The sequence below is a fragment of the Anopheles coustani genome, chromosome 2, assembly GCF_943734705.1.
Source record: "Anopheles coustani chromosome 2, idAnoCousDA_361_x.2, whole genome shotgun sequence".
Lineage (NCBI taxonomy): Eukaryota > Metazoa > Arthropoda > Insecta > Diptera > Culicidae > Anopheles > Anopheles coustani.
The window spans coordinates 16,093,148-16,118,028 of NC_071289.1; the positions used below are offsets into that span (position 1 = coordinate 16,093,148).

General features: G+C 47.4%; 2 protein-coding genes across 3 annotated transcripts in view; one reads left to right on the forward strand and one right to left on the reverse strand.

Annotated features, from left to right (window-relative positions):
* LOC131266737 (zinc finger protein ush) overlaps positions 1–20,657 on the forward strand; it is a 186,468-nt gene extending 165,811 nt beyond the window's left edge. Inside the window, exons 2-9 of the mRNA XM_058269353.1 lie at positions 12,114–13,722; positions 14,738–14,926; positions 15,017–15,400; positions 15,478–16,549; positions 16,615–16,850; positions 16,932–17,262; positions 17,342–17,520; positions 17,982–20,657. Of these exons, the coding sequence (XP_058125336.1) occupies positions 12,197–13,722; positions 14,738–14,926; positions 15,017–15,400; positions 15,478–16,549; positions 16,615–16,850; positions 16,932–17,262; positions 17,342–17,520; positions 17,982–18,606 (4,542 nt within the window). The 5' untranslated portion in view covers positions 12,114–12,196 and the 3' untranslated portion in view covers positions 18,607–20,657. The remainder of the gene's footprint in view (positions 1–12,113; positions 13,723–14,737; positions 14,927–15,016; positions 15,401–15,477; positions 16,550–16,614; positions 16,851–16,931; positions 17,263–17,341; positions 17,521–17,981) is intronic.
* Positions 20,658–22,724: 2,067 nt separating this feature from the next.
* Positions 22,725–24,854, reverse strand: LOC131262339 (probable RNA polymerase II nuclear localization protein SLC7A6OS). Of its 2 annotated transcripts, XM_058264316.1 has the most exons (6): positions 24,749–24,854; positions 24,602–24,685; positions 24,354–24,552; positions 23,792–24,273; positions 23,118–23,311; positions 22,725–23,036 (listed from the first exon to the last, which is right to left on the reverse strand). In XM_058264316.1, the coding sequence occupies exons 3-6, from the start codon at positions 24,522–24,524 to the stop codon at positions 22,762–22,764; spliced, it is 1,122 nt and encodes a 373-aa protein (XP_058120299.1). In that variant the 5' UTR covers positions 24,525–24,552; positions 24,602–24,685; positions 24,749–24,854; the 3' UTR covers positions 22,725–22,761. The 2 variants fall into 2 exon arrangements, with proteins under 2 accessions (XP_058120299.1, XP_058120300.1); XM_058264317.1 differs by lacking the exon at positions 24,602–24,685 and having other exon boundaries at positions 24,749–24,767.
* Positions 24,855–24,881: the final 27 nt, after the last annotated feature.

The following is a 24,881-nucleotide window of genomic DNA, read 5'->3' on the forward strand; positions in this document are numbered from 1 at the left end:
CAAAAGGCAAACGCAAGTAACCGCTTTCGGAGCACCCCTTTTTTTTGAGGAAAATAGTTGGTGTTAAATTGTCGGATTTGCGCCAGGGGGTCTTTCGGGGTGGGTTGAGTGTTGAGAACGGCCGATCCGCTGACTAATGGGTCAAATCTAGGACCGACTCGTCGGATTCGATAATTTCGACGCTCTGAAACTTAATGATCGTAAATATTCGAAATGGTTTTGCCGCACCCTGGAACGATTAGGGTAATTGATGTGGGACTTTCGGAAATTCGCACGAAGCGTAGGTCAATTAATTTACGATGCCTTTTGCTCCACTCCGTCGAGATTGAGAGTGTGAGCCAGCTAATTCCGAAGCCGTTATGATCTTTGGTGATCATTGCACGGGCGTACAATGTTGCACCGAGAATCTCCGATGCAGGCGCTCGTAGAAAATCATTCCACAAAATTAAACAACCCACAAACACACACATCCTCGTGGACGCGTGTGGTCGGTAGCGTTTCCTAGAAATTGACATGCATCGACCGTCCGGAGCAATTGTTAATCCTTCTCCCGGAGCGACCCAATCTCGGCCAGGATCATGAAGGGCATTCAGGGAAGGAAAAGGAAAAAAACACGCTGAGCAACCGACACGGCGTGGGCGTATTTGGAAAAGCAAATCCCTTTCCGCGGGACCTCAAGGCTTGAAACTCTTCCACCATCCCATCACGCGAGGGGTGTGGAAAGGCCGGAAAACTTGCCCGATAAGTACATCACGATAAATCGACAACCTTCTGCCCCACGCTGCAGAAGAAAAAAAAAACCTCGAATATATGTAACCGAAAGCGACGCGGTCCAAAGACGGAGAATCGAGCGACGGGAGAATAAGATCGCGGAACGATCTTATACACCACCACCACCACCACCGGCGCGTTATTGTGGCTGCAATTTGGTTTGAGCTTCCCCGTTTCGTCGACCGGCGGAGGTGAAGAGGTGAAAGGGAAATAAAGACACACTCCCCGGCCCTTGAGGGTGGTGGTGGTGGTGGTGCTGTCCATTGAATCGCAAATCCAATCCAATCCTTTTGCATGGATCCGACCATTCATCCGGTTTTCCCGTTCCGGGGCAGTCAGTATCGATATCATTAGTTCACCCGTGCAGCGTTTGTACCGGAGGGTTGTGTTGACCAATTCGATAGTACATTTGATTATTTTAATGAGCAACAGACAACTCTGCAGCACACACCGTGTGTCGATCGCCAAGGGCCTCGCGGACAACGACGACGATGATGATGATGATGATGATTGGGATGGGGGATGATGGTGGTACGACCAGCCACACAGGCAAACATGTGCATATGCGCGCGCGATTCGATTGTGTTGTCGATTTGGAGACTCGCTTCGCGTTGCGTTATGAGTAACACACAACAGAAACACAAGACAGGAACAGACACGCGCAGCATCAAAGGGGTTTGTCGAAGCAATGGGGAATCTGAATGGTAGCAAGAAACTACGGTGCGATTTGTTCAAGACTTGGCCCGTACTTATTAGTTTTTTCGAACCAAATGGATTAATTTCATTTTTAATTACATCTTTCCCTTTTTGCAAGACATGATTCTCAAATAATCTATCAATAGTTCTGTAAACTAAGCTCAAAATGTTGGTTAGTAGTGGAAAGTTAAACGCATCAACAAGGTATCCATACTCTGTATCTTATTTGCCAAAACACAAAACTGCTCCGACAGGTCGTTTGTCTAGCAGCAAAGCAATGAGCGTACGGGTTTTTCAGCTGTATGACGAAATACCCAAATTACCTAGAAAAAGCCGATACTGCAAGCCTACGGCATACGGTGAGCACGTTGGGCGGTTTAAAAGTCGCCTTTGAGATCATAGTTGATCAACCGGTTTAAAATTCAAATCGTAGTCCAATAGAGTTTAAAGAAGCGCTAATTGGTGGCGATTTTTTTCTGGGAACAGGATTTTCTTTATTTTTCGATCAATCTATGTATCTTTACAATATTGCAGGATATCGATATGACTATTCGAAACATTTGTTTTTCGTCCCTATCACATTGAATGTTTGCAAGTTGATAGTTTTTTGAGAGAGTAAAGTATATTGTTTCGCTATGGTGCTTCAGTAATGTCATTGTGTGTGTCACGCTTTATCTTGGGAGCATATTCTTCCTTTTTTTCTATCTAATATTAAACCGAAGGCTCCCACCGAACATAGAAATAAAATCAATCGAAGTATTTCATCGCATTTGGTAGCAGCAAACCTATCATGTTCCAGTAGGACATAACCAAATCCAACATCTAAATCTCACGTTCTGCTCACCACTACAAATACACTCCCACGGCCGATAATTGTTCCGTGCTGGGTTTCTGTGGCATCGATTAATGTACAGCAAGACGTCCTGATCGCGTTCATTTTTGGCAACATCGGTGCCGCGATGATTATCAAACCGGTTGTCGAAAAACTGACGTCGACCCCGCTTGTTCGATCACTCGGTTCCAATCCGTCGGGAGTCGAGATCGGATGTTGTACAATCGGGGTGTCCCTTTGAGAAGCTCAGCTCACTGCTGTTCGATGTTGGTACACGATGTGTAAGCAGAAATACCTACAAGAACAAGCAGTTCGTGATGTGTGTCGGTTGATTACACGGTCTCGGCAAAACAGTCTCCATTTCGACAAACGGAAACGGTGAAGGTTAGGAGGGGGACTGGGGACCGCCTCGCTTCGACAGAAAGGAAGCAACGGCAGAACATGACTCCACCTATCTTCACGCTCGCCTTCTTTTCGTGGTGTCTGCTTTCGAGGCCTCCCTTCCATCCGCCGGCGGAACACGAAGCAAAACGAGGAAGCGTGCACGGAAGCGTAAAACTAGCCGCCCAACATTAATGCTTTCCTAGACTCGCTCGGTCGACGTGCGAGGAGCAGGGGGTGATATTTTTAACCCGGTCGTACGATGTTTCAACAAATCACGAGCGTTGGGCCACCGAGTGGTGGTTGACGCATGCGGCCTGCAAACGGTTGCAACGGGGGTTGTGTGGAGGGTTGATGTGCGCGCGCGCGAACCTCGGAAGGCCACAGTTATGCAGCCGCACGCATACATCCCATCCATCCGTTGTGCGGGGAGTGAAATATTTCGCCGATCACGAGGCCGACGGGCGTTGTCGAACATCGCAAAGGAAAGTCATCAATCGAGGGGACGACGCGCCACCGACGGGGAGGCGAAGCGGTGGGGAATTTATATTCAATTTTCCTTGCGAACCGCTTACCCAAACCCTTCCAAACACGAAACGACGAACCGCGATCATGCTGGTGCCCACCTGATCAATCTCGGGTTCATCGTCTGTGTCCTCCTACAACTCCAGCTGGAAGATCGGAGAAGAAAAAATTAAAACAAACCGACACGACATGGACATGCAAAGAATGTCCTGGAAAACGGTCGGATGCGGCACGGGGGTGCATGCTGCGAAGGGTGGAAAACGAAACAACGTCCAATAAGGGTAACTTGTCGCGAGGACGCGGGACCGACCTACCTGCCTGTCATCGGGCCTGTTTGTGATAGTTTCCGTCGGATTTTAACGACTTTTCTTGCAGCACATTATTCACCGATACTTTTCCATCAGCCTGCAATCAACGAAAGTATCGCAATCCGGCCGGCGAATTTATGCTTCCGATTAAAACATAAAGTTCAGCGCAATCTGCATTCCAAAGCGAATATTGGCATTGGGTTGAATGTTTCGTTCGACTTTTTCACACTTTCCTCGAACACACAAGAAACAAAATAAAGTTATGTACCCCGTTATATATCATGAAAAAATAATAAACTTATACAGAATGTATAGGAAACTTAAGCAAATAACCAATTTAAGCTAGATCCATCATAAAGCAGTGATTAATAATAAGACCTTCAAAAGCAATCATTTTCAAGGTTGAGTTCAGACTCTCCAATAGCCACATCTTCTTTGACGCCCAAGACCAACCGTGCTATCATTTTTCTATCACTCTAATATCGTCCCAACGTCACGCGAATAATAAACAGTCAACCATCGTAGCCAGTTTTACACTTTTTTTGTTTTCGTCTGAGTATTTTCTGCTCTTTTTCATCGAACGCGCGGACAAAGACGGTAAAAAAATACACTTTGTTGAGTGCTCGCATGATGTAGTGCAACATCGGCTGATGTTGCACCCGATCTTCACATGATCTTCTTTCTTTTCTTCCCCTTCGCTCTTTCCTCTCCCCACCGCCAACTACCACTCTCCTAATGCTTGATTTTATTTTGATGAATTGGAAGGGACGATGACATCATCGCTAAGTATGCATCTTTTTAAACAACAAATCGCTACTCTCGATACTGCTTGTTTGTCGTGTTCGGCTCTAAATATAACCTGCTCGCACACACAATTACTACCGAGTGCGTCGGGAAGTGGATCTTTATCTCTTCTGTGTGCCCGGCGCATACTTTCAATATTTATTCAACACAATCGTTGTGGCTCCCAGTTGGGGAAACGTGTGTGTTTGGTAAATAGGAACATGGTGTTGAGCACAATAAACATACACTGGCAGTCAATAGCGGGCCCGTAAAACTACTGTTGTCCAGGTGTGGCCTATGAGATGGGGTGTTGAAAAGTGCAAAAGTGAAAGTAATTCCATCCTAAGTTCTAAGGAAAAACCCATCTGCAGCAACCCAATAGTTTGGCACAACCGGATGCGTGAGATGGTTTCTTCATGCAAATTTTATGCATATATTATTGACGGCAACCACTTTTTACGCATCTTTCATCTCGGTCCAACTCAGTAGTTAGTTGGTTGCGTGGATGGTTCCATTAATTCATAAGATTCCTAATTCCAACGATGCGTTTCCGCTAAACATTTAACAACGTAACTCATATTTTCGTGAGCACACGCCGTTGCGCTCGATTCGCGCTTCGGTTGTTAATAAATTGTTTTACGTTGGCGAAACACATGGCATTTGAGAACAAAAGTAATCGATGTCGCCGAAACCGCCCTGTTTTACGCACACGTACGCGGCACGGATTAACTTTACCTCGATACGAACTTTGGACCGGAAACGAAATCACTCGTACGACAAACCCGTGGCAAGCGTGAACGTGGCAAGTTCTGCTAATTATTTCACGATGCACAAAAGAGTCCCCTCGGCGGTTTCGGCGGTCTCGGCGAGAACCCAACCAATGCTGACGAGAGCGCACGGACTTCATCTGCCTCCTTCCAAACTCACATCGCCAATCGCCGATATCGCTCTTCCGTTCGAGCTACCAGCTTCGAGTTCGTGGAGACGGTGTTTGTTTGGAGTAACGTCGTCAATATGGAAAATAAATTTCCCACCATCCTTCGGCGGTGTCGCGTTTCATCAGCGGAACTGGTACTGAAACGTTTGGAGAAAGGGTTCTTGCTATGGAAGTCATGAACGCTTCAGATATCCCAGGTCTTGGCGCTTACGGTTTAGCTCAGCCTTCATCCGGCGAAAGTGCAATCTTTTGTCGACAGCTCTGACGTTTCGTTCCGTCCGATGCTTCCGGCAGAGGGAAGGCCAAAGGATCCCATAACGCCGCCGGTATGCCGTATTCGCGATACTGACCAGTGATTAAAGTGAGACACTTCTGGATGCATAGAGGATTGCGGAAGTTTTAAAGGATTTTGGTAAGAGTGAATCCAGCGTCATCTTCCCTTGGAGGCTGCGCGCGTGTGTCCCCGATATTCTGAACTCCAATACAATAAGGGTAGGTGTGACCGACTGGACGCATTATTCAGCCTAGAGCAACATCACACCTAGAACGAATCTTTCAACGCGGCAACGTAGAACGTATCGAACGAAATACTATCGGGTTCCGGAGAAAACTGCACCGTGTGGTCAGTTTCGGGGGGATTGAATCTGATACCGCGCCACACCCGGTAAGTCACTGATGGACCCAGCTTTGTTAGCCGCCGTCCTTTCCTAAGCCGCGCGGTATTGTTGAGTCCATTCTTCTACTTGACGGCCTTTCTAGCGGATATGCCACGCTTGAGCAAACATCTTCCATACTTTCGAACCCACCTTGTGTCGAACCCACGCGGCGTGGAGTGAATTTAATCAGGCCCGTTTTTGGCACGGATGCTTTATAGAATGAAAAGCTTTCATTCGCGATCCTGATGTCTCAGGGGCTCAGGATGCAGCAAGCGTTATGCGAGAGATATTTGAAATATAGCACTAGTCAGAAAGCGGGATCCAAGTACGTTGTTTCATAATTGTGTTGGAACACTAAGTCAGCAGTCAATTTGACTTGGTAATACAAATCATATCTCTGAGATCTGGTAATCGGCATTTGTCATTTCCTGCAAATCCTTCCACTTGCGACAGCTCACTCAGTTGACTCCTGGCGGATGACCGCATTGCATTTGCTGCCTCTTTGGCCGTTGTTTTTACACCCATTCTCGTTACCCCTCAAAAGTCCACATACGTGTAAAAATTACCATTCCATCCTCTCTTGTGCCAGGTGCGTAAGGCGACAAAGAACCCACGACGCAACCTTTTCTGGTCTGGTAGGGAATTCCCGTTCTTCGTAGTTATATGCTATAGCGACTATAGTCGCCACTAGCAACACCTGGCTATGGAACAACTGCATTGCTCATGTGACCAGGAATAGGTTATCCATCAATCCAGTCGTAATGGCTATAAAGAAGTAAAAACGTATGAGTAAGGGGTTCTAGCAGACTTGTAAACATAAAGCCAAACAGCCAACGATTATACCACGTGACTCATTAAATTTGCAGATTCTTCCTTGGAATGTTCTGTACGTATTGAGCTTACCTATCGTACTATCTTTCATAAGAATTAGTTACTTATGTAAGTCTAAATGGTTGTCCTATCTTCAATATTCTTTTTCTTACGCACTATTTACCGACCACTTGTTGAAGTCTATTGTTATCATTATCATTTTTAATAGCATGTTAGTCTCTTTTGCTTCACTAGTTTTTCTTTTTAAATACTTAACTGATTCTTCCTTCGAAGAAATTTACCACTGCCACTGTCTAATAGGCCCATCCTCCTCAAACCGACCTGCTCGTGTCCGGTCCGGTCTAGGCAGGAATAAAACCATGCCCTCCGTCCGAGCGATGATGGCAACTAATTAAGGTACTCAGCCGACCCCGTTTGGGATCAGCCGAGATGCCGAGTCGATCGTGTCCCCACGACGATCACGCCGGGAGGGCGCAGCAGCATCCAACGGAAAGAACAAATTGCTTCGCACCTCCGCTTGCTGCCGGCCCCGGCACCGGGATGGAATCCCATTTAGCAATCCGATCCCGTCACCCGTGGCTAATTTCGCATTCCCAATCGACCTGCAACCAGATGTACCAGAAACGGAAGAGAAGAGCTGCCAAAGGGGAATGAATTTCCTTGGGGTTTGCAGCTTTGTAAGAGGGTATGTTTTTCCAGCCCGGAAAACGAACTGAGCCTCAGTTGATAAACGTTCCTTTGCGCACGGTTAGGAAAGCCCGGCCGTGGGACAATCTTTCGACCGGGAACAAACGCAAAACGACAAACGAATGCACAAAACCGATCGTGCATCAACTCATTAGTTTATTTGTTCTTCACTCATTTTTGCCTCGCTTTTGCGGCATGGTTGTTGCCATTTTCTTTGGTTTTCTTTTCACTAATTTACCATCCCTGGTTGCGATTGTCCCGCGGGAAGTGGTTGGACATAAATTGGAGCCCCGTTCGTCGTTTCTCCTTTCGGAAATCGTTATCTTCTCCTCCCCCCCGGGAGCACCGGGAACTGCGAAGCGGTGGAAAATTCCGCCCCGGTTGTAGCAAGAATAAAACAAACCCGAGTGGAAGGCTCGAGAATTGGCTTCTCCCAGGGGCAGGGAGAATCAATTCAATCTTCGGTGAAGATCGAGCTGTTCGATGTGTGCATAATTTCGTGTATGTCGGCCCGCTTCACCCGCGTTTCCCGTCGGAAGATTTTGTTTTCCTCCATAACGTGACGCTACCATTTTGCTCAGCGAAACGCGCGGCTCGTGTGACTGCTTTCGTGATCTTTGTGGAACGCTCTTCTGAGGTGGAAGAAGTAGAAGCAAACTGATGGTAGCGATTCATTTCATGAGTAAAAGAAACGTCAAAACTCGAACACAAACAAGATGGATAAAACAAAACCAAAACTCTCCCCTCTTGTGCCTTGTTATGGTTTAGCTTGATATGGTACATTTGATTTCTTCCATGTGTTGATGACTGCTGCTTCTTTGCCTTAGAATTTACGTCACGTGCGTTTGGGAATTGCCCATATATGGTCATCGTTCAAACAACGACCAGAATCGATAGAACTTCTGTATTGGTTGAGGAAAGCATCTTAGTGGCAGCTTAATATTCACTTCATCAAACTACATATTTGCATAAATCCTACAATCCTTTACTGTTGCTAGTGTTATTATTTCATCATCTTTTCTCGATCCTGTCTGGTCTAACCGGTATGTTTTAATGAAATTTTTCGGAATTGTGGAAACTTGACGATAAATAACACAATTTCTTGGAAAATGGTAAACCTACCTAGGGTTAGGAAAAAATAATGTGGGAAATGATAGGCTACTTTCAAGGAATGAAGCAACCATTGCCCACGAGATATTAAATAGAAAAAACTCGTGGTAAGTTTCATTTCGTTTTGCCTGTGAAATTAGATGCTACAGTCAAGTAGAAAATCAAGTAGTTAATCTTCCTTCGTGCATTCGATATTCTAGTAGCGCATGCGTAGCAGATGATCTAGCGTGGATTTCTTTTGTAAAGTTCATGACTGTAAGATCACCTTAAAAAGATGATGTTATTAGATGGTTGTAATCGATAATAAAATAGTTCCCGCTTACGCACTGGTCTTTTTTCACTGGTTTTTCCATGTCCGTCCACGTCGTACTGGTGTGTTTGTCGCTCAGAGATCATGTTCTAACATGATTGAACCGTGTGCTAGTAGCAACATGACCCCCTGCATCCCCTTCCGGTATGGATCCGCGGTTTGTTTCCTATGCGAATGCTGTTACACAATAACTAACACACAGGACACACGAGCCTCTTGGTTAAAAATGGTGTCCTTGAGTCACTGTCAGAGATGCGGCGCAGTTTCATAATAAACGTGCCTCCAGTTCCGCTGACGATGAGTGTTTCTGCTACTTCAACCTATGTTGAGAAGGGGGGAAACAAGTTCATCGTTTCTGTAAGGTATCCGCCCCATTAAGACGCTTACAGTGACGCTGCTGTTTTGCCCCAAGGTAGTGGGGCCTGTGAATCAGTGCCGGTGGTTGGTTCTCCACAAACGGCGATTGAAAGATCGTGCGTCTTGCATGGTTTGCAAGGGAGGAGTGGCAAATTTAGTCGGTAACATCTTTGACCCTAGATAGCTTCGAGCCGTAACGCTTGAAACGATGAGAGGGAAAGTAACGTTTCAAAAACTGACGAATGTGTCGCTAACATTGTTTGGCGTCACTGTTCCCGCAAAGTGATAAATCTCTGTGCTCGGCAGACCGTCATCTCTGTGCTCGGCAGACGCTGTGCTCGGCAGGCCGCGTCATCGCTGTGCTCGGCAGGCCGTCATCGCTGTGCTCGGAAGAAGAAAAAATCTGAAAATCTAATGACGACGCCGTTCGGTGGCTTGTTTGCGTTTGCTTAGCAAATGGAAAATCTAAAGAATTCATGACGCGACCCCGCTCGCCTAAGCGCCAAGCCAAGCCGACATAAACGGCCATCGATTATTAATTAACACATTAAGTGGACGAAGTGAACACCCCGTGAATAAGTTCACGCTGTGACCAAGAGTCACCGCGGCCTGGGACCTGCTGCGAAATGTTGACTCACAGTGATGCTCCGGGGTGGTCATGCATGTTCACGGGGCGGAGCTACGACGGCCATTACTATCCGGAATGAGCACCAGTACGCGCCTCACGGTACTTCATCATTTCGCTAACTACATCATCCACATCGTTGGAAACAACGATCGTGTGATTGACCATAATGTTCTGGCGTGTTCTTTGTCCCTATAAGAGGACAGTAATTACCATACCAAATCCCATGGATTCTATGTGTTACTTATTATAAAAACTCGCTGTATAAACTGTACAAATAAACATTATTTTACAAAAAAAAGTGTACCTGCTTCGAAAACACGTGCTTAAGTGTTTGTACACTTTTATTCATACATTTGACACAATTGAACCAATTTTTTGCATATTATCAGATCAACATTGCTGATCATAATCATAAATAACACATATACAAACTGACCATCATTCAAACAATAAAATCCAAAAATATTTTAGAAATTTTTTTTTTTTCTTGAGTTCTAGACTATATACTAAAAAACCAAAAACTATATAAAAATATAAAAAAAAACAGTGTGACAATTATTTGAGCCATTTTCTCGACTTGGCAGGACTATGATGTGGTTAAACAAGCACACCACGCTAACTTTAAACCGCGTGCGCATTGTTTCATGCATGTTGAAACTTAAAATGGCACGCCCTTAAGTTTTCTTTGTGCGTATTTTGAATTTTTGTTTGTGAGTATATTTAGGAAGGTTCCTAGCGGTTTATGTATCTAATAGATATAGATGAATAGCGCTGTATAGCTGATGTAAAACCACGCAATAGCTTCAAATGAAGTGATCTTTAGGCAAAATGATCATCATTTGTAAGTTGCCAATACTATGAATATATTATTTATGGTACCGAAACTATTATTTTTCCCATGGTGTCGGAATCGGTAAAATGAAACAAGAACAAAATAGTTATGTTGGAAAAACCTTACAAAGTTACCTACTGCATCGCTCCAATATAGCGACAATGGAAGATAAAATGAAAACATATTGAAATTTGGCTTATCGTTAAAAATATAAGCTCCTTTAATCAATCATTAAACGACATGTTCCTACCGAACAGATTGTTGCGATTCTCTTCTGAGATTCAACAATTTACTCAACTCCACCGACTCTTCTTTTACGTTCTGTTAACAAGCCAACCATCAGACCGTCATCATGTTTCCTCCATATGAAAAGAAACTACATATCCTCCAAAACCCACTCCTCAGCTGCCGTCGCTCTGCAATTCCAACCATCGCAACAATAAGAAGAAAAACGTCTTCAGCTTCTACCCCCCTTTTTGCCCATGTCGTTCGCTCCTTATTCGTGTTGAGTAAAATGTCTCATTTAGCATAAATTACCCCTGTCGATGCGATCCGATTCGCGCATTTTCATCCAGCATTCGGCTGTCCTCACTCTCCCCCCCCCCCCCCCCCCCCCCACACACACACACACACACGCGGACGGGGACGGTTGCATGTTTGATTAATCGCGTCTTTTAAGCCGCAAGTCGTTCGGGCGACGGCGTTGGTTCCGTTTTGCTGGCTATCGTTCGCTGCCGCCTAGGTTGGGGAGCATGAGAATTCCGAAGAGCATATGTTCGAAAGCCTCGATTCTCCCGGCATCTTGTGGTGCGATTGACGCGCTCGGTTTCGTTCGATTCCGGGCCCTCTCGATTCCGGGCGGGAAAATGGATGGAAGGCCATCAAATCTCATCCCTCGGAAGTACAACACCCACAAAGGGGGATACACTGCTGAAGCTGCTCCAATTAACACTCCGCGAGCGTACGATTGTCGTCATTAGCGCGAAGGGAGAACTCACCTCCTATCGCTTGCGTGGTGCACCTTCCTTTCCCCCCCGGCCTGGTAATTACACACGCGACACGCGAATACAAATTCACATACACACACTCATACCATTCAATGGTTGTTCGCGTTTGGGGTTGCCTTCGAGATGGTATTTCGATTAAGACGACATTAATTTTACCATCCGTGTTCCATTCGTCGGTGATATATGGTGACGTCCTCATCCGCGCCTCTTCCTGCAACGACCCGGTTTTCGAGTTTTGTTGTAACAAGGAGCCTGAGGGGAAAGGGCTGTAATATGTAATGTACCCTCCACCCTCTCCCACCCCGGGGGAGGACCAGTTTGGCGGAATTGGGATGATTAATGTGTCGCGTGTATATTGAAACCCCAAATGTACTTCGTACGTACGATAACAGCAGCCGCCGCCGAAAAGCCTTTGAATGCCTCCCGTTACAACGTCTCTTTATCCCCCTCCCTCTTTTGCAGGAGACGGAGATGAGGAAGCGGCCGACGAACAGCAGCAGCAGCAACAGCAGACACAGGGAGTGGCGGAGGAAAATGGTGGCCCAATGCCGGCGGATACGACAGCGCACAATAGTGATAATGGTGGTGGCACCCTAGGAGGCAACAAGGAGGAAGGTGTGCGGAGTCGGAGCAGCAGTCGGAGCAGCAGCAGTAGCCACGCAACAACAGCGGGAGGTGGTGGTGGGGTGGGCGGTATGGCCAACGAAGAAGTCAGCATGAACGGTGCCACGACAATGGAAGACGCGGAAGCGGAAGACCGAAGCCCATCGCCGGCAACCACAACATCACCCTCCCCGACGGCGTTGGCGTCCGCGACAGCGGAAGACGAAAATTGTTTGCGATCACCACCACCACCACCACCACCGCTGGCAGGATTGACCACCGGTCGGAGGGTTTCGGAAGAGATGGTTGGCGGAATGCGCGAAATCAAGCTGGAACCCAACGTCGACCGGGAAGACGACAGTCAACAGGAAGAGGAAGAAGGGTTCGGCGATTATAAGCGACCGGCGGGGGAACTGCGACCACCGTCATCCGGGTCCTCGTCCCGGGGCCCAACAACGCCGTCGCCAACCCCGCTCCCGATGCTTCGGCTCAATGTAGCGCTGGCGTCCGATCCGGCCGCCAATCCGGACGCGAAGGATCTCAAGAACATTGGCGCCAGCAGCGAGGCCGCCTACGAGGAGAAGCAATCTCAGCACCAACACCAGCACCAAGCGCTACAACAGCAGCAGCATCACGTTCTCAGCATGGCGGTTATTGGCCATCCGCCGACGGTGTCACCATCGGCGTCCGCACCGACGGCGCTACTTTCCCGCAAGCAACCCCCGACGGGGTCGCTCGGCAAGGTCCCCGATGCCATCGCACTGCCCGTCGAGCTGCCACCCCGACTGCCGATGTACATCTGCGGACCGTGCGGGATTCGATTTTCCTCGGCGTCGACGCTCGAAGCGCATCAGACCTACTACTGTTCCCATCGGAAGGACGCGGACGACGGAGGAGGTGGTGGCGGCGGTGGTGGTGGTGGTGGTGGAGCGGGTTCAGTGAGTTCGGTGACGAGCAGTGGTAGCGGATCGGCGGCCGCTGGGAGTGGTAAAAATGCCCACCCGGGTGGAGCGGAAGGAGCGTCCGGGGAACCGCCGGCAAAGGCGGCCAAGACGGGAAAGCAGTACGCCTGCTCGCAATGTTCGTACAGCGCCGACAAGAAGGTGTCGCTGAACCGACACATGCGCATGCATCAGTCATCCCCCAGCCCTTCGCCGGTCGCGGCCGCTCTCGTCAACGGTGACGACCTCGCCGGACACCACCACCATCAGCAGCAGCAACAACAACAGCAACTACAGCTCATCCAGGCGCAAGCCGTTGCTGCAGCCGCCGCCGTACTTCACCAACAACACCAGCAACAACAGCAGCAGCAGCAACAGCAACAGTCATCACAGCAGCAGCCACAGCAGCAACAGGTGCCGGTGGCGCAAGTGGATCGGTACTGCTCCGATTGTGATATTCGATTTTCTAGCACCAAGACCTATCGCGCTCATAAACAACATTACTGCAGTTCGCGTCACCGTGAAGGGTAAGTTGGAAATTCCGGCATCGGTAAGAATTAAAGAGAGAACTCATGATCCTCATTAGGATTCACAGTTTCTTAGGATAACATCAATCACGTCCTTTTGACGAGTTTAAAAGCTTAATTTATGGAAAAAGGGTTAATAATCATTTCACATAGCACTTCAACAGCACACACATACTGTAGGTCCTCGCAGTACGCTAATGATTGGGGCCGAACGCTGTAGCATATATCGAGTTAAAGCGTATTCCGCATTTCCTCTGCCATATCGTTTATACAGTTCGGGTTTCATTAAGCTGTATAATCTTGAAGCGATTAATATGGCATACAATAATAAAATGGCCACTCAGAAACGAAATGAGAAGAAATAGAACACTTATAAATGAATTGTATAGAAGATATGTTAAATAAGCGGTTTCCTCTCAGTGTCAACCCTTCAATATGAAATACAGTTGGTCCCCGCAGTACGCGAATATTTGGGACCGAACGCAGTAGCGTATATCGAATTTTCGCGTATTGCGGATTTCCTCTGCCATATCGTTTATACCTCATGTTCGCACCTACTGTACGTCCATCTCCTTCCGACATAACATTAAAAAAAAACTACTTCTACGAAACTAAGCCTAAAAAAAAATATTTCGTATCAACGTTTGTGGGATAACTTGTTATTATTTTCGTACACGTATCTTGAACGGTTTTAGTGCAAGTTTGAAATTAGCCCCGTAAGGTATGCAACCAACAGTGCGCGGATGCATTTGTACTAATTCTTTAATACCGCGTGTTTCATACACCGCAAAGGTATTCCCATCGCCTTTTCAAGCGTTATTAGAGATTTTTTTTGTTAAATACTACAGAAAAGTAACGTAACAATTAAACTTTATGATACAAATGATGGAAAAGATAGATTATTGTATGTTAGAAATATCGTGTAGGTTTCTGGTTGGAGGAAAAAAGAGATTATTGATGCAAAAGTGTAGAAACTCTACCACTAACCAACTCCTCCATTTTATTCCACCTCCAGGCACCAGTCGAACAACTCTACTCCGAAGCCGTCGGCTGGCCAAAAATCCGGTTCGCAGAGTCCACCGGATGTGCCGAAAACACCACCGGGGTCCGCTCCCCAGCAGGCGTTCCTGGCCCTTCCCACCAATCCCATCATCGTGGTACCATACTCACTGATCCGAGGTGCTAGCGTCATACCGGTACTGCTGTAAGTAGCTTTCCCGTGCCATTGACACCTATTTTACGCCTTGAGGCAGCCTTTATTCAATCGAAAATCTCCGTTCCTTTCTCGCTACAGATCATCGCTTGCCCCGGGGATCGCCAATCCAGAGTCGGCCTGTTTCATCCTGCAGAACGGAGCACTGCAGCCGATCGCGATGTCATTGGCACACGTTCAGGCGGTTACGATGGCGGCCGCCGTCGGTTCTACCGGTCTCGAGGGGCTTGGAGGAGGGGTGCCTGGTCAGCATCCTCAACCACACCAGCAGCAGCAGCAGCAACAACAGTCGTCGGGTAGCTCGCGATCGACCGGAGGAAACAATAACCAACAACAATCGCGCGGCCCAACGCCCAACATATCGAATGAAAACAGTTCTCATAGTACCAGCGGCGGCGGGGTTGGCCCATCGTCCACCGGAGAAGTCCTGAAGGCAATCAATAAGCGTGACAATACTGCTAACAAGTAGGTGTTCGAAACGAAGCACAGTGGAAGGGTTTATATCCGGATGTTGTTTATACCGATCTTTTTTTCTTTTACAGGGAATCGACTGGGTCAACTCCTCTAGATTTGTCCGTAAGGCGGCTCTCTCCCGGTGCGTTAGGTCTTCGTGAGCGATCCCTATCGTTGTCCTCAGCCGTATCGCTGGACCAGCGCCTCGACTTTGACAGTCTGATGGAGGGCAAGGAAAATCTCTCCGTAAGCGGTGACTCGCTCACCCCGGAACAAATCGTTTGCGCCCCATCACTCCCCGGTAGCCCACCGCTGACTCCTTCGCCCAAGCGCCGCTCGAATAGTCCACGCGGAGGAGGAGGTTCTACTGCTGCTGGGGCACACGCAAATGCAGCGGCCGCCGCCATTGCAGCCGCAGCTGTCGCAGGACAGCATGCCGCCCTGGGTGGAAGTGCACTGTCCCTGTCTCCACTCACCCTCCAGCAGCAGCTGATGCGGCCACTGCTTCCAGCCGACATTGCCCTTCGATTGTCGGCCGTCGGAGCCGATCCGGGCGTCAATCTTAACCTCAACATCCTTCCCAACTCACACACGCTCCTGACGAAGCAGAGCGTCGAACTCGCCCTACGCCTATCGTCCACACCCGGTTCGGCGGCATCCGCCGTTCCACCGGGCGAAACACTGACGAAACCTCAGATATCCCCCCTCCTGAACAGTATCTCCCCGACGGGTGCTACCACCGGGGCCGGTGTAGGTGCGGCGGCCGGTGTGCTCTCCGGTCCCACGCCACAGATCTTCGTCAAGCAGGGTGACTCGAAGTGCAAGGAGTGCAACATCGTGTTCTGCAAGTACGAGAACTATCTGGCACACAAGAAGCACTACTGTTCGGCGCGCAATCAGGACGACGGAGACCATCCGAAGATCAGTCCACCGATCTCTCCGCAAGCGCATACCGCGAGCACAGCCCCAGGGGCTAGTCCGGCCGGGGCGGTGTCGTCCGGTGGTCCCGCAGCTCGCAATACCGTCGGCGTTGTTGGTGGACCCGTTGCGTACCAGCAACTGATATGTGCCGCCTGTGGCATCAAGTTCACCTCGCTGGACAATCTCACCGCGCACCAGATGTACTACTGTCCGAAGCGGATCGACGCCTCAATGCCAGTGGTGAGTTGAACACCAAGACGCACGTGTTCCGTATGATCCGATAAACAAGAACCTTTCCCTTCCAGAATTCCATTCCGACAAGTGTGGTCGCACCAACGCCACACAAAGAGCGTTGCTCCAAGTGCAAGAGTATGCACGAACCGGGTCAACCGTGCACGGTCGCTGGCCACGGTGCGTACAAGTGTCCGATCTGTGAAGCTATCAGCCCGAACTCCACTGAAGCCCGCCGGCACATGGACACGCACGGTGGCGTTAAGGCGTTCCGGTGCACGATCTGCCGTTACAAAGGAAACACCCTTCGGTATGTTTTCTCCTCTAGCCCTTAAACTTGTATGAGCCATTTGTCATTTAACTTTCGTTTCCTCCTATTTCACTTTTCCAGTGGCATGCGTACCCACATCCGGATGCATTTCGATAAAAAAACGAACGAGTTCAATGAGGAAAATTACATCACCTGCATCCTGGAGGAGGATGGAATTGAAATCCCACCGGCCGGGGCACAGAACGCAGCTGCGATGGCCGCTGCCGCCGCGGCAATGGCGTCGTCGCAAAAGTTTCTCGACCAACAGTCGAGCGCAGCAGTGCACGATGCCGGTTCGTCGGGGCCACGCACTTCGCCACCGAATGGTGGTGGAAATGGAGCCACGGGCGGGGTACAGATGCGGCATCACTGCGAGTTCTGCCCGTACAGTTCGAGCTACCGGATCAATGTGGTACGTGTGTGGTGTTTTTGTACGGCGAAAGAGAGAATAGGAAAATAATTAAACCATTTCTGCCAATTTTGTTCATTAGGCTAAACATATCAAGCACGTACATGGACGAGAACGGCCTTCCACCGGCGGATCTCCGCTGATCGGCGAAGGAGGTGAATCACTGCTGTACAATGGCACTACCGGAGGCACGATAGAAATGGGCGGAAATATTCAGAGACCATCGGTTCCTAGTACTCCCGGACTGAGCGTGGGCAATAGGTAAGATATTGTTCGCAAGAAGACAATCACGTACAAGTTCTTCCTTTGCGAGTCCGTCCTACTAAATTGAAACAGTTTTCTTAAAATCAGAAAAATATCTCGAAAACAACTGAATAGTTTATCTGAAATAAATTTTAAGTTGAAAAATTCATAAATTCATATCCCTTAGTATATGGGGAGTCCGCAAAAGCCAAACGCCGGTCAGCAAATCGGCCCTTGCCCTTGAGAGCCCTTGAGCGCTTGTGCTCTCGCCACCTCAACGGCGTGGGTTCGAATCCCAACCGGAACCCTCCCCTATACGGGAGGATTGATTGTCTTCGTACAGAAAGGGTAAACGTCTAGTAAGCCAGACATGTGGCAGGCATGACCGAAGATGCGCTCGTTACGCCAAATAAGAAGAACAAGAAGCATCAAATAAGGCTTTCATTAACCGTTCTTTTTTTTGTTCTTGTTTGATTTAGTCACATCAAAACGGAACCGGAAGATGAACCTACCGTCGGCGGCGGCGGATGTGACGAGCAGGACACGATCGACATTAACGTGGACGTCGTGATGGAGGAACCGCCGTTGGCGGAAGGACCACCGATGGCCATCAAAACCGAAACCATCGATCCGCACATGCCCTCGCTGCACTCACCACCCGCCACCATCAGTACTCCTACACCCCCACCACCTCCACCACCACCAGCACCGGCAACATCATCGACGACGCCGGTCGGCGTTTCCTTGAATCTGAAACCGAAATCTCATCCCGCCACCAACCGTTCGTCACCGTCTCCGCTTCTCTCGCTGAAAACGCCCTCACCGCCGACCAGCGAACCGATCACCCTGCAAACACTCCCGCCCGGGCCCAAGTACTGCGACACGTGCAACATCACCTTCAACTACACCAACACGTACATTGCGCACAAGAAGTTCTACTGCAAGGCAGCGACGGCCGCGGCCGGCTCTTCGGCGATCGGTGGAACCGGTGGTAGCGGTGGTGGGCGCAGTGCATCCGCTTCCCCTAGTCGGTCGGCGACCGGTGGAGCAACTAGTCCAGCCGTGGCGGTCGCAGTCAATCGAGCGACGGAAACATCCGTCTAAAAGGCTGCGGTGCTCGGTGCACATACACTGAAATGTATACGTTTAAGCTTATCTCGTGCGAACGGATGGCCAAGAGAGGAAGAGAATCTTACAGCAGCCGAAGAAAGCGTGAAGAAACACTTGGATCGCGAAAACATTTCACAGAACCTACATTGGCATTTATATCGATAGAAGGCTGAAAGGGCGAAAACTGGTCGCTTTAACGTTATTTTGCCACGGTCAATATGTTGTATGCATTTAAAAACAAAACCAAGCTCCACAAGAATGAAACACATTTCCCCTCTCCGTGAATGATCAAAGATCATTAAAATCTGTTTGAATGTTGCCCTAAGATGGTGATGTGTTTTCCATAACCTACTAGATTCTCGTTGCTCCACGTGTTCGCATGTGGCGATGTTGTTCCTTTTCCGGTTTTTCTTGTTCCACTGCACGAGAAACGGGCCAACAAAACAAAAACTGAGTTTACCAAAGTGTTTATCGTTTTTTTTACTTTATTTCTCTTTAAAAAAAACAACCACCACTAGACCACACTAGGTTTAACTAGGCAAGTTATGTTCTGTGTATCGTTTTTTTTTATTTTAAATTTTATGTAAAGATAGATTTATTCGCTTTAGCCTTACGCGCCCTCCCGCTTAGTTTACGTTTTCTATTAAGCGATACGCATACGTGATTGAAAAGTCTGGTTTAAAACGTAGTAAAAAGAACGAAGGATGGCGTAAATGGTTCGCATTCCGTGTTTTTCCCCTTAATTCCACAATATCATCTCCTCCCATTGCAAGTAAAAGTAGTAAGCAGGCAATTGGAAGCCAATCGAAGCGTACGGCCATCATGGAACACATACTGTATACAGTTTTCTAGACACTAAGTGTAAAGGGGAAGAGCGCCTGCAAAGGGAAGCAGGATGTGATTAGCGCTCGAGGTGGCGCGAAGGATAATATTGTACGATTTGGGGCGAGTTCCAAACCAACATCCAGCAAAACCAATATCAAAATACACATAATCGTGTCGTAGTTCAGCGTACTAAATTAGTAACGGTAGAAACTGTACTCGTACCCGTAACTATAGTAATCTAACAATCGGTAGGACGTTAATATGTAAGCTCGAATGCAACCACTTAGCTCCGACTTTCGCATGCATAAAAGGACAAATTCAACTGGGCACTAACCTATAACCTGTAAGCGGGCGGGCAAATAAATGGAAACATATACTATATCGCGAACCGTAAATACCGCGAAAAAGGGAACGATCTTTTCCACAAGACATGATATGATTAGAACAGCATAATAGGTCAATCGGTTCGATTGCGACGCATCTCAAACGGTGAATTTCAATAACAGTTACAGACGTGTGTAGTTTTAATCCTACCCTATCCTACCAGAAACTTCAAATAGTTGGACGTTGAAACTCCTACTTCAGAGAATCGTTTTTTTTTTTTTTCAAAGAAAAATTAATCTTTCCTTTCACGCAAAAGTATGTGGAAAACTCTTGTCGTTCGTAGGAAGCAAAAGAAAACTGAAAATGCTAACGGTGTAAAGTAAAATTTAAGAGAAACTACTGTAATAAGCAAGGCAGGGAGGCCGGAAAGTTGGGTACGGTGTGTGCTAAGAATAAGCTGTAAACCCAATTAAAAGCAACCTTAGAAGCAAATGACAATAAATTATTTATTGAACACTAGTAATTGTGCAAGCGAATAAACCAAGCATTATGCCGGTAATAGGAGGAGAAAGTGATGGAAAAGAAGGAAACGAAGAAGTGAGTTGCGAGAGATCCACTAAAGGAGAAATAGATTTAAAACTGGTTAACTTAAATAATGTCGGAACATCTACAAATGCCATCATCAAGACACTAAGCATTCGTTCTTGCGAGAAAAGCCATAGAAAACGGAGGGGAATAGAAATGGTAGAATCTAACGCCCGCAATATCAGCTGCATGTTAATCGATAAAAATTGTCCCTTGCAGAGCTGCTAGTAGCAGCAAACCATACATTAACCGTATCCAATTCCACTCGGGCACTCGATGGCGAGTACCAATTTCTCGGAGATTGAAATGAAAGCAAGAAAAGGAAGGAATAAATAAATTCTACTCTGAATAATGTCTAACCAGCCGGTTTCTTTTTTTCTTTGCATAGTGTTCCACCGTGAGAGATATGGCGGGATGTGCAACAGGTAGGATTTTCCATTTTCCAGCGACGTGGTTTGTCTTTTGGAAAATGCGCATGCGCTAGCATGCCCCTCCAAAAACCGCCTTTTGAAGCAAATCATATTTTCTTCTCATGGCTACTCCGTTCTTTCCCCTTTTAGCAATGAATGAACGTACCTTCGTCTAATGCATTTTCCCCTGCAGGAACTCTGCTCTGCCTACGATGATCGATGGCGTTCAATTGTAGCTGGCCATTGTTTTAAAATCTTTATTTGAAAGTTTTCCAAAATATCAAGATATCGGTTTTATCAAACAAAAAAAAACAAGGTGCTGGGGTTGAAGAAATGTGGTTGAGTGACTTATGCTGTTGTAGTACTGGAGTCAGATTTGGTGGAAACATTATTTTACGGTATGCTAGATCTTTTTTCTCAGTGGAAGTCAAGGATACTAATGATAGAAAGTCCACTGTTCGTCGTTCAAATTAATCCGTTCCGACATCGATGGCGGCAGCAACAAAAAAAAACTTTGCTGGGAGGAGAAAAAATGTAGTCTAGTGATTTGTCTTGGTATATAGTGCGAGTCAGATTTGGTAGAAACATCTGCCCGCGTGGAATTCGACTTTTCTTTACCTTGCCGTTGACCAACTGAAATCATGGAATGATTAAAATTGAACACGATATTTAGCAAGGATACCAGGAGAGGCAGGGAAAAGCGAAAAGGAACTCTGATAAAACTTTTCACAATCCTACCCTGGGTTTCGAACCAGCGAACGGCTCGAAAGAAACATCTACGAACGCACGCGCTCTGCTGAGAGAGCTGTTTTGTCATTGATGCCGGGACGCTCTCAAATCCCAATAAAACGTTTGCACGAGTGGCGGAATCTATTTTTAGATTATCTGCTTTGGCATCAAAACAAAACTGAAGTAAGAAAAAAGACTCTAAAATAGGTTGTCTCCAATCTCCTAACCATTAAGCATTGATCAACAAACTTTTAGTAAGAATGGAAAATTTGAAGGTTTATTAATACCTTAGACGTGACAATTACAGCGTAAAATTTAAATTGCCTGTGAACAGTGCAATAAAAGTTCACTGCTCGTAGTCCAAATTACATCATGCCGACATCGATAGCGGAAGCCACCAAAAAGAGGCTTTGCAGGGCTACGAAAAAAATGTAGCCGAGCCATGATTGCGGAAGACAGATATAGAGAAAACCATCTGTTCTGCGTGGAACTCGACTTTTCTTTACCTTGCCTTTGACCAACTGAAATCATGGAACGATTAAAGTTGAACACTAATTTAGCAAGGGGAAAACAAGGGAGGAAAGAGTAAAGAGAGTTGTGGATTAAACTACTTTCCATATTCCTTTGCACCGGGATTCGAACCAACGAACGTGCCCGAACGAAACAATCACACGGGCACGCACTCACCAGAGAGAGTTATTTCGTTATGGTTCCCAAGACGCTCTCAAATCCCAATAAAAGTTTGGTCAAATGTTGTGTTTGTATGAGTGACGGAATCTATTTTTAGATCATCTGGCATGACGTCAAAACAACATTGAGCTGACGGACAAAAAGAAAAAAGTTTGTCCCCAAATTTAGAATCACGGATTGAAATTAATTTCCAATCTACAATGGAAGTTTGGAGTAATTTAATCTACCTTTGACACTATTCGTAACACAGACACATTAAATGCGCCTGCCCAGGAAAGTCAAGGAATTAGAGAAAAGAAGCACCTCAGTGTCGTTCCAGTGAGGGGATCGAACTGAGGACCTTTGTGGTAACGTGTATGAACGCTAACGAGGACGTTATGCGCGCAAGTGTTTGAAGCCAATCTATATTCGGCACAAAAGCCAAACCCGATTTCAGATAAATCATATATTTATTTGTTGCTATTTAATGCAAGTCAATTAGTGGATTCGAATCCCAACTGAGACCGGGACCCTGCCCTAAAAGAAGTAAGAAGAAGAAGATTTCACAGGTTTTGATAGTTTATTTGTAAGAATCCTGTTGACGATTTTAGTCATAAAGATCAAAGTTTTCTTCCGAGCTGGAGGTACTGCTTCCATCAACGCCACGGGCATCCTCGCGAAGAATGCGCGCCTTATACCGGGCGTACGCCGTACCGTACCGGCGCACATCCTCCCGATCCACGCCCTCCGCGTCACTGTCCGAGTCTTCCTCCTCGTCCGTGTAGAGAACTCCATCGTCCCGCGGATAGGCAAACCCGTTCTCCTCGCCATCCACGTCGTATCGTACATAATCATCGTCTGACGAAAGCTCTCGCTCACCATCTGGAAGTACAGTCGCATCCGTGTTGTACTATCGCATTCGCGTGGTGTAAGTGGACCAAATCCCACCCCGCCTAAACCTACCCAAATCGAGTTCTTCGACCGCCCGCAGCATATCGTCCTCTCCGATGCTCTGGTCGTCTGCGGGATTTTCCTCATCCGGATAGTCGTTCCGCCAGTTGTCCTCCGCGTTCGAGTCCTCCGAATCGGCATCGCTCGAATCGTCCGAATCGAGGCCACGGTGCGACGAGTACAGTGGGTCGTCACATGCCATGATGCTGAAATGAATCACGCGAGTTATGCGAGCGATTAAGCTGCGAACTAACGCCATAGGAGCAAACACATACGCGGTCGGCAGCGAGAAAAGGGTGAAGAACCGCCCCGGAAAAACAAAAACTTTGTTGTAACAAAAACAGAACCCAGAAATGAATCAAACCACACACAGAGCTGTTACTGGGAAAGCAAACGGAAAACTGATTCACCATACAGGCGAAACAGATGTACCGCAGTACGTCGCTTCAGGTTATATTTTATCGTATATAAGAGAGTTTACTGTTTTGTTCTACCTTAAATGCTAATATGATTCAGTGGGGCAAAATGACAAAATTTGTGTATGTTGTTCTACGGATGGCGATGATTCCCAGGCAAGCATGGGAATCCCTCCACCCCTTCTCGTCTAGCCGGCCTGCCCGGATGGGCATGCAACCATTCAAATGAACGAATAGAACGCAAAGTAGGCGTCCTCTATCAGCACCAACCTGAGCTCGTCCAGATTGCCGCTGAAGTAGGGAATGTGCGTGACATTCTGGCTCGTGTCCGCCACGTACAGATCGTACACGTAATGCACACCGTTTTCATACGAATACTGTCCTTCTCCAAACGGCTCTTGTGGCTGTTCTTGTGCGGCCTGCCTGTTGACCATCGAGGCGGGTTGTGGCGCAGCTGGTGTGATCAATGCTTGCTGCTCTGACTCGGTGCCGGCTGTAACTACGACCTCCTCCAGCCCGACATCGTCCCGCTCGACGTCGACGATCGTGGTTGGGATGGCCGTTTCGGTCAGTTCGTTCTCAGCATTCGTGATCGAGCGGGTGCAGTTGACGATTTTGAATCGACTGTTTTGTGCGTTCTGCTTCGTAGCCAGCCGATTGCGGGGCGTAATGTTCGGTCGATGCACACGCGAAACCGCATCCTTTGCTTGATCTTTGTGAATGTTTTGTAGGTGCGATGCGATTCCTTCCGCCTGCAACGAAGAGAATCATATCAAGTAAGAAATTACTAAAATCAAAATGAAAACACAGCCACAGAACGGTTTGCGCATACCTTTGTGAATGTGCCTGCAAACTTCAGAATAGTCGATGAACCTTCCTCCGCGGTTGCATTCGATTCCTGATCCACCGTAGAACCTTCCACTCGTTGCCGTTTACAGTTCAGCACGAACGCGTTCAACGGATCTTCATCAACTCTTCTCTTCAGGCGTATTACGGTGGCCATGCTGGTGGACTTGCTTCGTTCGGGTATTCTGTGAGGCAGATGGAGGAAAAACACTTGACTAGATGCGGTGAACGGACCGCTGTTTTTCTCGCAGCTTTTTTCAAGGTTAGGTAGTGTCCGGAATGGCACCTTTAAATCCCAATGATGCCTTCCCTAGATAGCTTTACAATGAAAGAGTCAAAGATTAAAATGTTGAACTGACTAAGAAGGAAGAGCTCACTTACCAATTGATGGCAATATGTGGGGATTAAAAGTCGGAAAATGCGATCACAAAGAGATGGACAATCTTTAGAATGATGCTGCTTGCAGTAGTCAAGAGTTTTCACCAAGGTTGGTGAGGTTTTGAGGTTGATGCAT